The sequence below is a fragment of the Bos indicus genome, chromosome 3, assembly GCF_029378745.1.
Source record: "Bos indicus isolate NIAB-ARS_2022 breed Sahiwal x Tharparkar chromosome 3, NIAB-ARS_B.indTharparkar_mat_pri_1.0, whole genome shotgun sequence".
In the NCBI taxonomy this organism is placed as follows: Eukaryota; Metazoa; Chordata; class Mammalia; order Artiodactyla; family Bovidae; genus Bos; species Bos indicus.
This window is the reverse complement of record NC_091762.1, coordinates 108315028-108331650: the sequence shown is the minus strand read 5'-3', so window position 1 is coordinate 108331650 and position 16623 is coordinate 108315028. Positions and strand designations below refer to the sequence as shown.

At 46.3% G+C, this 16623-nt stretch overlaps 1 protein-coding gene across 2 annotated transcripts in view; it reads right to left on the bottom strand.

Annotated features, from left to right (window-relative positions):
- MTF1 (metal regulatory transcription factor 1) overlaps positions 1-15546 on the bottom strand; it is a 40499-nt gene extending 24953 nt beyond the window's left edge. For both annotated transcript variants that reach the window (XM_019957800.2, XM_019957801.2), the window contains exons 1-2: positions 15444-15546; positions 13243-13701 (exon numbers count right to left, since the gene is read on the bottom strand). In XM_019957800.2, the coding sequence (XP_019813359.2) occupies positions 13243-13650 (408 nt within the window). In that variant the 5' untranslated portion in view covers positions 13651-13701; positions 15444-15546. The remainder of the gene's footprint in view (positions 1-13242; positions 13702-15443) is intronic.
- Between the last annotated feature and the right edge of the window lie 1077 nt (positions 15547-16623).

Here is a 16623-nt window from a genome sequence, read left to right as displayed (position 1 = left end):
AGTCCAGGGGTTAAGACTCTGTGCTCCCAATTATAGGGGGCATGGGTTCAATCCCTGGTCAGGGAACTAAGATCCCGCATGCCCACACAGCACAAATAAATAAAGTGGCAGTGGACATTATGAAAGATGAATTCCAGAGAAAATAAAAGGGGGGAAATGGGTGGCTCTAGTGACAACTGTGTGCTGAGGCGTGGTAGCAATGGGGAAAGGCAAAGTCAAGATCAACTCCCAAGATTAGGGCCTGGATGACAAAACAGATGGTCACATACCAATTTTGGACTGGACAGAGGGTGGGGAGAAGTGATAAGTTGGGTTTGAGGTACTGCCAGGTACCTCAATGTCTAGTAGGAATGTCTAGTAGGCACACATAATAGGCTGGAAGCTACAAAATCAAGTCTAGCGCAGGAGTTTCTGGTACACAGATAATAGTTGCCTTTACTATATAATAAAGCAGGCTGGTTCAAGGCCCAACTCTGCTACTTATTGTGTAACTTTGGGAAAATTACTTAAGCCAAGTCTCCAGCCCCTATTTACAACATGAAGGAAAGAAAATCAATCTTTTTGGGGTTGTTATAAGGATTAGGGATAATTCATGTAAAGTATTTCAACATAGGGACTGGCATACAGTAGATGCTCAATAAAATCTTGGCCACGAGGCCAAAGGACGGGCTCCTGAACGTCAGCAATGTTTAGGGAACTGGTAAAAAGAAGCGACGCCATTGATGGGTGAATGGGTAACATGACTGGGGAACTGGGAAGAGAATGCAAAGGAGATGGACGTCACAGAAGCCAAAAGATAAAAGGTCTTAAGGAAAAGAGAATGGTCAGGATGTTTTCAGAGAAAACAAGGAATATAGGAAGGACTAGGGAAAGTGTAGGCTCCAGCAGCTAGGAATTCACCAAGGACTCAGCAAGACTAGTTTTAATGGACTGACAAAGCCAGAAGTCTGGCTTAAGGTGAATCATGAAAGGCAGGGATAGAGGCTGGAGGTGCAGAGTGGCAGCACCACAATGGACCTCTGACTTGATGAAGTCTTGTCTGTTTGAAGGAAGATAGGTTTTGAGCATATTTGGAAGGAAAATGGTCCTGGAAGAAAGAAGCTGAGGATCTGGGAGGAACATAAAGATGACAAGGATATTTAAAAGCCCGGGTGGAGGGAAAGGCCTGAGGTAGGGAGGAGGACATCCAGTTTCAGAGAAGGAGGATCTGATGTTAGGATGCGGCGACTCAAGGGCCTTTTGGGCCACGTGGTCTCTCTTACAGCTACTCAACTCCACTGCTGTATGTAGGTGGAAATAACAGTCTGTTGTTGTTTAGACACTAAGTTGTGTCTGACTCTTTTGCAACCCCATGGACTGTGGCCTGCCAGGCTCCTCTGTCCATGGGATTCTCCAGGCAAGAATACTGGAGTGGGCTGTCATTTCCTTTCCCAGGGCATCTTCCTGACCCAGGGTTTGGGCAGACTCTTTACCACTGAGCCATCTGGGAAGCACCGAAAGTAACCACAGAGTACATAAACGGACAAGCAAGGCTGGGCTCCAAATAAACTGTATTTATGGACAAGGAGATCTGAATTTCATCATTTTCATATATCATGAAATAATGTTCTTTGGATTAAAAATAATTTTTAAATGTGAAAACCATTCTACACAAACAGGCATCTGTTTGCCAAACCCTGAAAACCTGTGGGGGTGGGGAGGGAGGGGCCCCGAGTCCTCCCATCTCCCTTGGGCTCCAGGTCCTTCTCTCAAAAGCCCAATCCCTAGTAGGATTTTGCACAGGATTTTTGTTCCCCAGACAAGGGTTCTCCTGCTCATACACCCCTTTCCCTTCCCTAGGCCACACCAGAGGTGCTCCATAAATACCGGCTGAATTGAACTATTGATCAGGCATTCTCATGTCTCAGGGTCTAGTTTTGAAGCTAATCACCACCAGATTTATTCTAAAACAGTGCACACACATGCCATTTCCCTGCTCAAATGGTAAAGTCCCAATTCCCTAGCCTTGTATTCAAACTCCTTCAAGGTCCTCTTCAGGCCAGCAGCGGAGAACTGTTAAGGCCCACAGGGACAGTACCCTCTTCCCTAACTGCAACACTAGAGTCCCACTAGAAAGGAAATGTCCAGTTCCTTTCTTCTCTGCTTTTCCCAATCTCTTCCACTCAAGCTTCACCACCACCAGGCCCTCCACTACCATTCCATACCTACGTGACAGTGCCCTTCTCTGAATTCCAACAATATTTAACTATACCACTCACTTGACACTTAGCTTACACAGTTAACTATCCTCTCATGCACATGTCCTGATTTCTCAAGACGGAAAACCTCTTTGGCACTTCGAGATAGAGATTTCAAAATGATCACTGACCAGGGAGGAGAACCATGACTGTGAATGCTCTAATTAAGGAGTCTGTAAGTCTCAGTCATAGAGCTTATGACAGTGGTGAATGACAAGAGCAGAATTTCCTTCTTAAGATGCTATAGCGGTTGATAACTTCCTAAGTAACAAGTGAAATTAATTACTCATTCCCGTCTCTCTGCCCTGCCAACCACTGCTCTCATCTAGGTTTTCTTACTTGGCCAATTCAAGCTTCCATTAAGTGTTCCTTCCTCAGGAACCTGTTCCCTGACCCATTCCTACCCCCTCCCCGAATGAGAAGAGGTATCCTTATTATAGGGGCTTCCCAGTTGGCTCAGCGGTAAAGAATCTGCCTTCCAAGCAGAAGACGGAAGTTCGATCCTTGGGTTGGGAAGATCCCTCAGAGAAGGAAATGGCAACCCACTCCAGTATTCTTGACTTGGAAATCTCATGAACAGAGGAGACTGGTGGGCGACAGTCCATGGGGTCACAAGAGTTGAACCCGACTCATCGACTAAACAACAATTCTTATTACAGGTTTTCATGGCATCCTGGGCTTCCCTGGTGGCTCAGACGGTAAAGAATCCGCCTGCAGTGCGGGAGACCTGGGTTCAATTCCTGGGTTGGGAAGATCCCCTGGAAGAGGGCAGGGCATGGCCGCCCACTCCAGTATTCTTGCCTGGAGAATCTCCATGGACAGAGGAGCCTGGTGGGCTACCGTCCACGGGGTTGCAAAGAGTCAGACACAACTGAGCGACTAAGCAGAGCACATGGCATCCTGATGTCTTTAAAGCACAGAATACCAGTAAGATGAAATAATCATATAGCTAAATAATTTACATAATTATTTGTTTAGATGCTAGGCACAGCAGTAGCTGGAGAACAGAAAGCACCAAGCAGACATCTGTAAAATTAAACAATGAACCGCTCCTCTCCAGTGAGACTGTAGTAGGCTCCAGGAGAGCAAGGACCACGTCCAGCTCGACCAGTTCACTGTCACAGCCTCAGGCACCAGCCTCTGGAGAAGTGACTTAGACTTGTTGAGTGAAGGAACAGATGACTAAACAAACAAAACTAAACCAACAGGACTCATTGTTGAGGAAAGTAGGGGCAAGGGCTCTAAGTAACAAAGGGACAGAGTTTCAAGGAGGAGGGTCAACCAGGTTAAATTTAGCAGAGGTGACTGAGGAAGCATTTCTTAAGACTCAGCTCACAAGATCAGAACTAGTCCAGCAAGACTAGTGAAGGGTAAGAGCAGAAGCCAGGACTTACCAGGCTGAGAAGCTGGGGGAAACAGAGGAGATGGAGATAATGAATAAAACTACTCTTACACAAAACAGCGGAGGGGAGAGACCGGGGAGAGGACACAGCCTGAGGAAGGTGTGTGGATTTAATGGTGGGACACATGGCTGTCAAAGCAAGTGCTCCCCAGTACTATACTGAACAAGTGTGCAATCTCACCCTGTCTGGAAGAAGGCAGTAAATGCAAGTGCCAATACTGTCTTTGAGAATCGTTTTTAAACAGCATCGAATATCACAAAAAGGGAAAACAAACCACCTCAAACTGGATCAGAGCAGGAAGTTGCAAAAAACCTCCTTACTCAGCAGACGTATTGCAACATTTGGTACATTTAAATACAATTAAAGTTTTTCACGCGTGTACGCATTCAAAAAAAGTTCTGTTCCAGGGATTATATTGCCCAGGAGATAGGAATACAGAAAAAATGGCTCCTGCTCTCTAGAAGCTCAAAGTCGAGAAGAGACCCAGACAAGAACAATAGGGTATGAGGAAATGTACAGATGTTAGAATATAGGGAAATATAGAGAAAAAGACTAAGAAAAACCCAGGAGGCAGCAGGAGAAGGGGACGACAGAGGATGAGATGGTTGTATGGCATCACCAACTTGATGGACATGAATTTGAACAAGCTCCAGGAGTTGGTGATGGACAGAGAAGCCTGGCGTGCAGTCCATGGGGTCGCCAAGAGTCAGACACGACTGAGCGACTGAACTGAACTGAACTGAACTGACTGAAGAAAAACTCAAGCTTGGGGATGACTAAAAAGAACAACTTCTCAAAGGAGGTGTTGCCCAACCTGAATTTAAAGAACTTGCTGCTGCTGCTGCTGCTAAGTCGGTTCAGTTGTGTCCGACTCTGTGCCACCCCATAGACGGCAGCCCACCAGGCTCCCTCGTCCCTGGGATTCTCCAGGCAAGAACAGTGGAGTGGGTTGCCATTTCCTTCTCCAATGCGTGAAAGTGAAAAGTGAAAGTGAAGTCGCTCAGTTGTGTCTGACTCTTAGCGACCCCATGGACTGCAGCCTACCAGGCTCCTCCGTCCATGGGATTTTCCAGGCAAGAGTACTGGAGTGGGGTGCCATTGCCTTCTCTGTAAAGAACTTGAGGGACACATAATTAACTGGCCTGTCAAAATTAACCAGAGTAGAGGACTTCCCTGCTGGTGCAGTGGATAAGAATCTGCCTGCCAATGCAGGGGACACAGGTTCGATCGCTGCTGATCTGGGAAGATCCCACATTCAGCAGAGCAACTCAGCCCGAGCGCCTAGAGACCGTGTTTCACAACAAGAGGAGCCACTGCAGTGAGCAGCCTGTGCACCGCAACCACAGAGTAGCCCCCACTCTCCGCAACTAGAGAAAAGCCCGTGTACAGCAAAGAAGACCTGGTGCAGCCAAAAACAAACAAACAATTTTAAAAATTAAAAAAAAATTTTTAAGAAATTAACTAGAGTACCTGTAATATGAACATGTCACCAAAGATTCCATTGGAAAACACATTTCTCCAAAAGAGCTTAAGTACTGCATCACTTAAACAGCTGCTGATTAGGGAGTTAGGGAGCTCAGATACAGCACAGGTTGGGATCACTGAGGATGGGGTCTAATGTTTCATAAAGGGCTGCTGCTGCTAAGTCACTTCAGTTGTGTCTGACTCTGTGCAACCCCATAGACGGCAGCCCACCAGGCTCCCCCGTCCCTGGGATTCTCCAGGCAAGAACACCGGAGTGGGTTGCCATTTCCCTCTCCAATGATGAAAGTGAAAAGTGAAGGCGAAGCCACTCAGTTGTGTCCGACTCGCAGCAACCCCAGGGACTGCAGCACCAGGCTCCTCCATCCATGGGATTTTCCAGGCAAGAGTACTGGAGTTGGGTGCCATTGCCTTCTCCGTTCATAAAGGGCAGGAGGCATAAAAGTTTTCAGATGTTGACTTATAAAGTGCTCTGAGTAGTTCTAGAATAGAGAAATATTTAACAAAGATGATTTTGCCCTTGTAAGTTAATAAAAGCAGAGAAGGAAAGGTGAAATGAGATAAGCAAAAATAAGAAAATTAAACACTGGAATTCTAGAAGAAAATAGCTTCAAAAAAAATTCAGAAGTGGGACTTTCCTAGCGTCCAGTGGTTAAGACGCCACTGCAGGGGGTGTAGGTTCAATCCCTCGTCAGGGAACTAAGCTCCCCACGTGGTGCACGGGAGGGAAAAAAAAATCAAGAAGAGAAAAAAAGCTGAGTTTCTGCTGGAGGAAAAAGAAATGAGTCCAGCAGAATTAGATCCCACACACACTAAAAGCGCCATTGTCAGTAAGGAAAGGGAGTCTCTGATTCTGAACACCGAGCACCTGAACATACTTATAAATCAATCCTCAGCCTGGCTCTGCCCCTTCCTTCCCATCCCTCTCCCCAGCAACTCTCTCCCCACACTGTCAGTGATCTCTTCTCTCCCACTCCATCAAATGCAACCAAAGAGCTCGAAGGAGAAATGGAAGAGCTCTGCACTGCCCACCACAGAGCTGAATTCACATACTGTCTCCATGCCTCAACCCTGTACCTTTAGGGAACCAGTGCCACCCTGCTGCCCTTCATGTCTCAGCCCTTCTCATAGCTAATGGGCTTCATTGTACGATTCTTGCCTCAGATCATTACGAAAATACAAAACTATCAGAATCCTGAACACAGTGCCTGATACGTAGCAGGCACTCAAAAGATGCCAGCCACCTAACCCTCTTGCCACTGCCAGCAAAACAGGAGTCCTCATTCTTTAGCTGTAAGAGCCCTGAGCTTCTGAAATAAGTAAGTCATGGGGATGTAGTGCACAGCATGGTAACTACAGTTAATAGATATGTATAGTCTATCTAAAAGTTGCTGACACGGTAGATTTTTAAAGTTCTCATCACGAGAAAAAAAATGGTAACTAGACTTATTATGGTGATCATTTGTAATATTTGCAAATACGGAATCATTATATTGCATGTCAACTTTATCTCAATTGTAAAAAGTTTTTTAAAACAATATTTAAAAAGAGTCCCACCTTTGCCTGGTACCCCAACTGCCCACCAGGGAAGGAAGTTTGGGGGGCCTGCTCTCAGTAAGGCCAAGAAGCCCAAGGGAGGAGGGTGAATGTATGGACGGTTACCTGTGGCAAGGGCTGCACCCAGAGCCCCTGCAGAGGGACTACGAACATGTTCTCCTTGTAAAACATGGTTCTAAATGGTGGGTCACATTCCACAACTGTATTAATAAGACAGTTCAGCAAGTCAAGGGTGACTGGGCTCCAGGGTACCCAAACACACAATCTATAATGCTGTTTCAGGAGAAAACGCTTCCCAAAGAGTTCCAAACAAAAACAGTTTAACCTTTTCTTCAACAGGAGGATACGTCCTTCCATACGTCCTTCAAGAACCATGTGGGGGACTTCCCTGGTGGTACAGTGAATAAGATGCCACTTGCAGATGCAGGGGACACAGCTTCAATCCCTGGTCCGGGAATATGCCATGTGCCACTGAGCAACTGAGCCCATGTGCCAAAACCACTAAATCCACATGGTAGAGCCTGGGAACCGCAACTACTCAAGCCTGCACGCCCTAGAGCCCATGCTCCACAAGAAGAGAAGTCACTGCGAGGACAAGCTCGTGCACTGCAAAAAAGAGGAGCCCTCTCAACTCCGAAACTAGAGAAAGCCTGAGCGCAGCAACAAAGAGCCGGTGCTGCCAGAAGTAAATTTTTTTAAAAAGGAAGAAAAAAGAACCACGTGGGCCTTTAGGAAGAGCGGACCTTCACCAAGCCACCACCAGGCACCAGGCACGATCCTGGACGTTTTATGCACCCCCTGTTGTGCATGTATAACTGAATAAATCTTATTTCACCTTCACAAAAAGTGACAAGATATTTCTATTTCAATTTTACAAAAGAGGAAACGGAGCAGCTTGCCCAAGGCCACTTAGTATATACCAGAACAAAGATGGGACCGAGGTCTAACTTATCCCTGTGTACATCACAGAGGAAACAATTTTAAGAAAAAGCTAGATTTAAATAAAAGAAAAACATGAACATTCAGATTCTTTCTCCAATGTCCTACATCGAAATATTAGCAATACTCAACAGGTACAGCCTATGTACGATGTAAGTCTGAGAACTGTTATTCCTGCAGCATTATGCTGGAAAACCAGTTGGAATGTAAAGCCACCCTGGTCTCTCTTCCAAGCCAGTGGGCCTCAGTGATGGAAATGCTGATGGCTGAGAAGAAGTATGTGACACGCAAGCGGCATGCAGGAGAGAGCGCTCAACTGGCTTCATCTGCTGGCAAGGGAAAATGCTTCCAGCCCTGGTTTCCTACCGAACGCTGCGCCTTCGGCCTCAGCGGTCTTCCTTCCGGACCCCCCAGAGTCCCTCAGGGCAGGGATTATTTCTTTGTCCTTCCTGATATTTGACAAACGCTGATGATACTCAATAAATAAAAGCTTGTGGAAAGAATGAACAGATCCTCAACACTAGCATTTCAAGCAGAAACTGTCTCTGTCCTAGTTCTGCAGGGCAATTCTGTGAGAGTTCACAAGGGAACCTGTAAAGGAATATAATCACGGTGTGCAAAGACTAAAAGTGGGCGGGTCCCCTCTGCAGAGTCAGCAGCAACCTGGTTTGTCTCAGAGGATCCTCACACGGCCGTAGGGATTCATAATGAGCAATGAGATTGGAACTGGGTCCCCACGGTAAAGGGCACATCGCAAAAAGGCTTTGAAACACTGGAGTCAAATTTTCCCCCTTATTCTATATCTTAAATTTGTCACACTAAAAAAAAAAAAAGATCTCTTGGAATGTCACTGACCAACATAGCAAGCAACCCAATTCATTAAGCATCCCTATAGCTGTGCTTCTTGGCAGAAAAATATATTTTCTCCCAATCAATGCTCTGGGACACTCTGGTGCATCATAAAGAGCATATTTGGTATGTGACTCCTGGGTTTCTTCACCCTTCTTGGCCAACCATGCAGCAGAGAAGTGCAAGGTCAGTTCAGGGGTGCGGGGAGACACATTCACTGATGTGGTTCAGAGGAAGTAACCCGACAGTCCTGAAAAGGTCTTGGGAAGGGCATAGCTGTAAAAAAAGCTTAGGAAACCAAGTGACTGCATGAACCGACGAAAGGAAACACAGCTGCTTAGAAACCTGGAGTAAAAAGGTATTAAAGGAGCAATTCTTAAGAATGCTGACCCTGAGAATGACAGGCTGTCATTCTGACAGGTCAGAGTGACGATGTTCTGATTTGCGAGCTTCTAAATCATTGACTCGATGAACTTAAGTCTTAGCACACTCTGGGAGATAGGGAAGGACAGGGAAGACTGGTGCACTGCCATCCATGGGGTCGCAAAGAGTCGGACACAGCTTAGCAACTGAACAACAATAACAAGTCAACAGGCAGACAGCAGCAAAGCAGCAAGTACAAGAATAAGACAGGTGCACTTTGGGTGGGAATGACCAGTGGCCCTGCGGAAAAAGGGAGGATCTGCAGCAAGGCTCTGGCTGGTTTCTTTTTGCACAAAACAAGCACAAGGGAGAAAAAAATGGAGTAACAGGTAAGCCAACCACACACTATAGCAAACAATGGAACAATCTAAGGTAAACAGGAAAATCAAGCCAGAATCTGACTCAGAAAACAAGCTGCTTAGGAAGCCAAGAAGACTAGCTATCAAATAATTTGATTTCTTAAGAGTAACACCTGGGCATAGAGATGCAGAAAAAGACCACGGTTTTTTGTCGTTTTTTTTTAAAGGTGGAGGTGGGGGGAATGTAAAGAAATCATGAAGAATGTTATCAGTCAGTCATAAACATTGGCCTCTTCATACCAATTAAATGGATTTAAATGCCAAGAAATAAAAGAACATCGCTGTTACAACGAAAGCTACATTTATGATGGTGCTCCAGGAAGGCGAGTCTACTGAATGTCTGGTCATTTAGCACAACTTTCAAAGACTGAAAGCCACTGTAGCTTCTCCCTCAACCCCCAGCCAACCCCACACCTAATGATTTCAATGCGTTTCTAGAACCTTCCATGTAGGTCTCATGGATAGAATGGGAAAACATGGTGGGAGGAAAAGAAAGCACAGTGGGCTAAACCCATGGTGGACTGAACAAGGCACTTGTCTTATTCAACATGATTATCAAGGATCAAAAGACATGAATGGTAAACCAGGCTTGCAAGCTGGACGGAGTGGAAAAGTGACAGCTCGTATCACTGGTTGCATAACCCTCCCTTCCCTACCATCTCCTCCTTTTCTGCCTAGATCAGCATTCCCAAAACGTGTTCCACAGAACACTGACCATGGAAATAAGACCTGGAAAAATGATTTCGCAAGTTCAAAATAATTGGAGAATTCTGCATTTCCTTCCTTCTTGGTTATTATCAAAAGCTCTTGAGAAATCCCATATTCATAAACAAATCTCTGTCTTGATTTAACTTAAATGTTTCCCAAACATCTGCTCTTGAAAAACTCTCACATAGTAATCATTAACTGAGGATGGCCCGAAGTTTAGGCCCTGAGCCATGCTCAGATTTCCTCTGCTAAAACAATGATCCAATCCCCTTACTTACTACTGCCTCATCACTTTTCCTCCTCCAACTACCCTATTTAAAAAAAGAGAGAGAGAGAGAGAGAAACCCTGATGCTTCCTGCCTCCTGTTTCCTCACCACCCACTCATTTCTCCATCATTTGAAATCTGGCCTCAGCCTCCGGTGCACGTCTTCCCACGAGGTGATCAACTGCACAAGCAGCAGAACTAATGGCTCATCTTCAGCCCCTCGATCCCTCTTCAGGGTCACAAAAGAATATTCATATTTCTGAAGTCCCTCTTCCCTCAGCTTCCACAGCATTGTGTGTTCCACCCATCTCTGGGACTATGTGATCTCTGGTTCCTCTTTCTCTTTCTAACCCTTAAATTCTCAGAACAAGTCTTACTTCTTCTCCTTAGGTTATTTGCCCACAGTTTGAACTACTGCACTTTCATGGATCCACAATTCTCATCCCAAACCCCTTCCTTGACTTCAGATCCACATTTCCAAACAGCTTCTCAATTTGTTCACTTGACTTTCCTCCAAGTACTATACATTCAATATACTCCAACCAGTTCACCAGTTTCCCCACCAAATATTCTCCTCTTCCTCCCCTCTTGATCCCTGTTAATGGAATCACCATTCTTGGAGGGCAAGGGGGACAGGAGAGTTAGCTGCTTTCTCCTCAGCCTGCATAGAGCACTCTGAAGAGGCCTCAAAGTACCTATCACAGTGGACATGAACTACTTAACTCACTGCTGAGATCTGAAGCTCCACGAGTCATCTGTGTGGCCACTGTGCTAAGAGAGAGAAGACACTCAACATGCTTACGCTATGCTATGCTAAGTCACTTCAGTCGTGTCCGACTCTGTGTGACCCCATAGACGGCAGCCACCAGGCTCCCCCATCCCTGGGATTCTCTAGGCAAGAACACTGGAGTGGGCTGCCATTTCCTTCTCCAATGCAGGAAAGTGAAAAGTGAAAGGGAAGTCGCTCAGTCGTGTCTGACTCTTAGCGACCCCATGGACTGCAGCCTACCAGGCTCCTCCATCCATGGGATTTTCCAGGCAAGAGTACTGGAGTGGGGTGCCATTTAAATCCTTTGAATCAGACTCAATTTACCACTCGTTCTTCAAATTTCAATAATAAACCACATTCTCTTATACGTCAACACAAGCTCTGGATTCTTTCCATGTTAACCTTCATCAGACTCAAAGGAAATCCCAAACCTAAACTGAAACCATCTTCTAACCAGGCAATCAAGCTGCCACGGCTATCAGAGCAACATTTCTAAAATGCTACTCTAACCACATCACTCCTTGGCTCAGACACCTTCAGTGCACTTCCAGAACACAGTCCAGACCCGCTGCATGCTATCACTGCCTTCCACGTCTGGATGTCTGCTATCTTTTCATTCTTCTCTTCCACAGCTCCCTGTGTTCTAGTCTAGGGGTAGTCTAGGAAACCCAACGCCTGTTTTCTCCTGTAAGTAGAATTTTACTGGAATACAGCTAATTGACATTTAGGGCCAGACAATTAATTGTTTGTTGTAGGGGGCTCTCCTGTGTACTAGAATGTTTAACAGGATCTTTGGACTCTACCCAATAGGTTCCAGTAACATTTCCCCAAGGTGACAACCAAAAATGTCCTCAGACATTGCTAAATGTTTCCTGGGGGACAAAACTATCCCCAGCTAAGAAACAACAGTCTAGAGATTTTCAAGTGTCAGCTAACAGTAAGATGTCATTGCCAATAAAATACAGGCCATATAGTAATTGTAGTACAGTGTCCAGATGAAGAGATAAGAGTCGCATGGTATTTGGTGCCAGCTGACTCACACTTCTGAGACTGTCTTCAATTACAAATTTTAAGGACTCCGGAAAATTGGAACTCATACAATGAAAAGTGACCAGGATGCTGAGAAACTAGGGGAAGATGTCATAAGAGGGACACTAAAGTCAGTGGAGAAGATGTAGAGAAACCCATGATCTTTAACTACCTTAATGGGTTGCCCTCTGTGGGAGGAAGGTTTAGCTCACTGCTCAGAAAGGAAGATCTAGAACCAGCGGGCAGCAGCTGCAGGAAGGCAGATTCTTGGCTTCATATAAGCCAAAGCTTTCTAACAATCAGAGCTGGCCAACAAACTTTGTATTAGGCTGAACTGTGGAACACTGTGCTCTCATCATCCTGGAGGTATGCAAGCAGAGACCAGAGAAACTGCTGCAGAGAGATTTCTGCATGAGGTGGGAGGTATGACACGATGGTCTCACTAGGTCTCCCTTCCAGCTCTGAGATTCTAAGCCTAGCAAAGGAAAACCATATGCCACGAATCAAATTCTCCAGTTTCAAGACCTGAATTACAGTAAAAGAGAAAAATATTTTGCAAAATGATTTACCCAATGGCTGTTTAGCAACATCTGACAGTTAGTCCCTGGCATTTTAACTACCAGGGATCTACGAGTTGACCTGCAATTAGTTCCTGGAAAATGTATATCACTACCTTTAAACCACATCTTTTACTCTGCTAATTATCACCACTTTGTATCAAGCTTTACAGTTTTCAAAGCACTGTAAGAATGAGTTACCTTACGCGCACTAGCTAAACACAAGCATGAAAACTTTTAGATATACGGCCTCTTGCTCGAGTTTCTTACAAAAGAAAGATAGCCTTCATTGTCCACTACGTGTTCACTAATAAAGCATACTCCAGCAAACACTCATTTCTCCAAAACAAAGCATTTTTACACAACGCAGTTATTTCCGCATCAGAGACATGGATTTACCTCCGTGAGATGTCTATTTTATTTATGATCTGAGGAGGAAATTTGGAAAAGTAGCAATTTAGCTTTCCCAGATTTCAACATAGCCATACACACTGAAAGTTTCAGAAAAGAGTCACAACAAAACACGAAGCATATACTGTTAAGGAAAGCCACTGTAGGTCCTAATTCCAGGGGCTCTGATACTCCCTGGCTGAAACTGCCATCTAGTGTGGTTTAAGGACCCTCCCCAAAGCCAAACCGGGCCCTCACCCACTGCTTTACTTACTTCTTTACGTTTTGTTTCTGGACATTCCGACTGCAGAGTGAGGGTTGCACCTTCAATATTTCTTGGCATGGGCGTGGAACCAGGGTTTATTGTTAAATGGATCTGATCTGGTGAGATAATGTGTTGCACGTAACCCTGGGACATTGCTTCCTGATCTATTAGATGAAAGCCCTCTTCACCCCCTACTAGAAAAGGCAAGTGTTCTCCGCACTGTCCATCGTCATCTTCATCCTCCAAAGTGCCAGGATCCTGCTCGATAAGAACAGTCGTCCTATCGTAAACAGTTCCAGATGAGGAAGGCACCAGTCCGTTCTTATCCACAAACCTGAGCATCTTGTCATCGGGGGTCAGCTCATCTTCCTCTACCTCAAAGTAGCTGATGCTGTCGTCTGGACTGTGGTCCCCCATGGTTCAGTTGTGCTCAGCCCAATTGTGAGAAATGGAAAGGCAGTGACCTGTCTACAAGAGAACAAAGCCAGAGTCAAAGTCATAAACCACAGGACCCAGGGACCTCACCTTCACAGCAGTCACGAGACTCTTTTTGCTCTCCATATAAGAGCAGGCCAGAGCAATGAAAAACATCTTCTTTGGGAATTTCTTCTTTAAGTTGAAAACTATCAAGTCATTTTGAAGGAAAAACAATGCCTTTTTTAAAAAATGGAAGTAATGGGAATTCCCAGTGGTTAGGACTGTAGAGCGCCCAGATTCAATCTGTGGTCTGAGAACTAAGATCCTACAAGCCACTTAGTGTGGCCAAAGAAATTTTTTAAATAAATAAATAAAATAAAAAATTTTAATGGAAATAATAAGTAGCAGCTCATAAGACCTTCCAAATGTGCCTTACTGCCAAACACTGTGAAGGTGAGTCAAAATACTTAAGGCGAAACAGGGACAAACTGTTTCAGGGCTGAGTTGTTATAAATCTTAAAGAAAGGAAACTCCAAATGCAACAGTGAGGCAGTAAGTCTATGGTGGAAGAAGCAGGGCTTTGAAGGTAGGGTCACCTAGCCACAAATCCTGGCTTTCCTACTTACTGCCTGGGTAACTTTCTGTGCCTTACTTTTCACTTACATAGGGTGGGACTGCTAATTCCTGTTCTCACAAAACTGTTATGCAGAGTAAAAGACATAATGTATGTTAAAACGCAATGTCTGACCACAGCAGAGGAATCAAGGGTGAATCTGTTCTCTTCATCCCAAAACAGATGGTTCAGTTTCTGGGTAGTGGAGCTGACCCCTAATCAGGTATATCTAATGAAGATCACTTTATCTATTAATCTCCTAAAACAATCTGGTGTCCACTAGAAGTTAAGTTTTATAGGGTGCTCTCTGAAATGAGGGAATAAAGAGTCTTATTTTCGTCCCTAGGCATGAGGAGTTCAGGAAATATCAGTTAAATGAATGAAAGACTTGCAGATACACCCTCTTGGAAGGATATACTCTCTTGGGGAAAATATCAAACTTCAAGTTTTCCTGTTCTGGAATACTGATTCTTCTTTTACCTGCAAACACACCGGTTCCACAAACGCGGGTTTGGCAGACAGAATAGAGAATTTACAAATAATTAGTACATCACTTTTAGTTTTCAGTCTGGCTTTGCACTTTATCTTTCTCTTCTGTTTCGGATCAGAAAGTGAACCTTTACTCGGTAGGGCGGCTAGACACAGTGGTAGTTACCAGAGACAGGCCAGGGGATCTGATCCGGGAGGAACCGGCCCGACCCCTTGCTCTGGCTTACGCAACCCGGTAGATGCACATTTCGCTGCATCTGAGAGGAGAGATAAGAGCACCGGGGGCCCCACTGGGCTGCCCCAGCACCACAGGCGGCAACGCGGAGACCAACTGTCCGGAACAAACAAGACCAGGAGCTTTGAGGGTGGCAAACGAGAAGTACAAACGGAGCACCCTTAAGAGGAGCCTGGGAAAAGGAACCTGTCTGGGATGGTCCCCCGTCAAAGGCTACCCGAAAACACCCGAAGTCAGGCTGGGGGGCTCCAAGCCGAGAGAAGAGGGGCAGGGTCCGGATCTCCATGGAAACAGGGGAGGGGGGCTGGATACTCATCCCCATGGAAACGGAGGCGGGGTGGGGTCCCTATGGTAACCGGTCTGGGGTCCCTACTGGAAAATGCTTCAGGAGGAAGCCTAAGTCCCGTGCCTCCCGGGAAGTCCCCAGCCCAGGCCGCGTCTAGTTTCGCCTTTTACCTCCGCGGCTCCCGGCAACGGCGGCGGCGGCAGCAGCTTCTCCCCTCCCCAGCGGCACCATGATTGCCCCCACCTTCCCCGAACGTCACTTCCGCTTCCGCTTTCCGGAGGAAAGAGAAGATACGGGCTCCGCCTCCCATTGAAGCTTCTGGTTGGTTTAGTCAGTGTGGGGGCTGAGCTCGAGCCTCCAATTGGTGAGCGCTAAAGGGGTGAGGCGGGGCGGGCACCGCGGAGACTTCGCTGGGCCGCGAATTCCGCCCGCGCGGTGAAGAATCTGCCTCGTATTCTGCTTGCCGGGGGTTCGAAGTTCCGCTCTAGAGGCACCAGACGCGAGGAAGACGGGTCAGACCCGCAAATCACTAACCCAAAGTCTCCTCAGCGGGGCTTGCGCTGCCGTCACCTTGGCAGCCGCAAGCACGACGGAAAGGACCACAGTTAGCCGCTGAATTCCGGCCGGGACCGCAAGGGGGAAACCTGGAAAGCTGTGGCATTCCCGCGTTTCTCCTGTAGCTCCAGCTTCCCCTCCTCACCCAACAAAGTTAGTAGGCCAGGAGGGCTCCAGAAAGGAATCCTGGACCCAAACGGCAGAAATGGGGAGTATTCCAAGCCTGGCCAGAGGGCGCCGCCACCTCTTCCCCCTCTCACAGGCTCTTTTAAGACGCCCAAGTCCCTCCTCACTCGCCTGCCCAGGCCGTGTCTCCCAGGTTTTTCTCCAGAGGACTGCCGGCTTCCTCCGGACACGCACCCGGGCCAGGTAACGCCACCTACTGGCCATTCCCTTTCTTTCACCGTTCACATGGTCGTACAGCCTGCCCGTATCTGAATCGGTACACTGCCAAGGAGTGGTGGTGTTCCAAGAAGCGATTTTGAACGTGCTTTCATTCTGCTCCAGACTTATAAATGCCTGTTAGATCTAGCTGTCGGAACTTCTTATCAGCCACAATCGTCTTCCCTATAAGCTACTTATTCAGCGTGGGACAACCCTCAGAAATTAGATCAGGGGTCAAGGGGTTGGGCCATGCCTGTACTAGCTCTTCCTTGAAAAATGTAAATAGTGGTTGTTATCACCAGACTGCCAGGCAAGTATCTCTCTGGCCCCTGACCAGCTGCCCCCAGTGCTTATGCCACAAATGTCCAGCTGCTGAGACCTGCCATCTCTAAAAAGATAAAAACAAGCAAC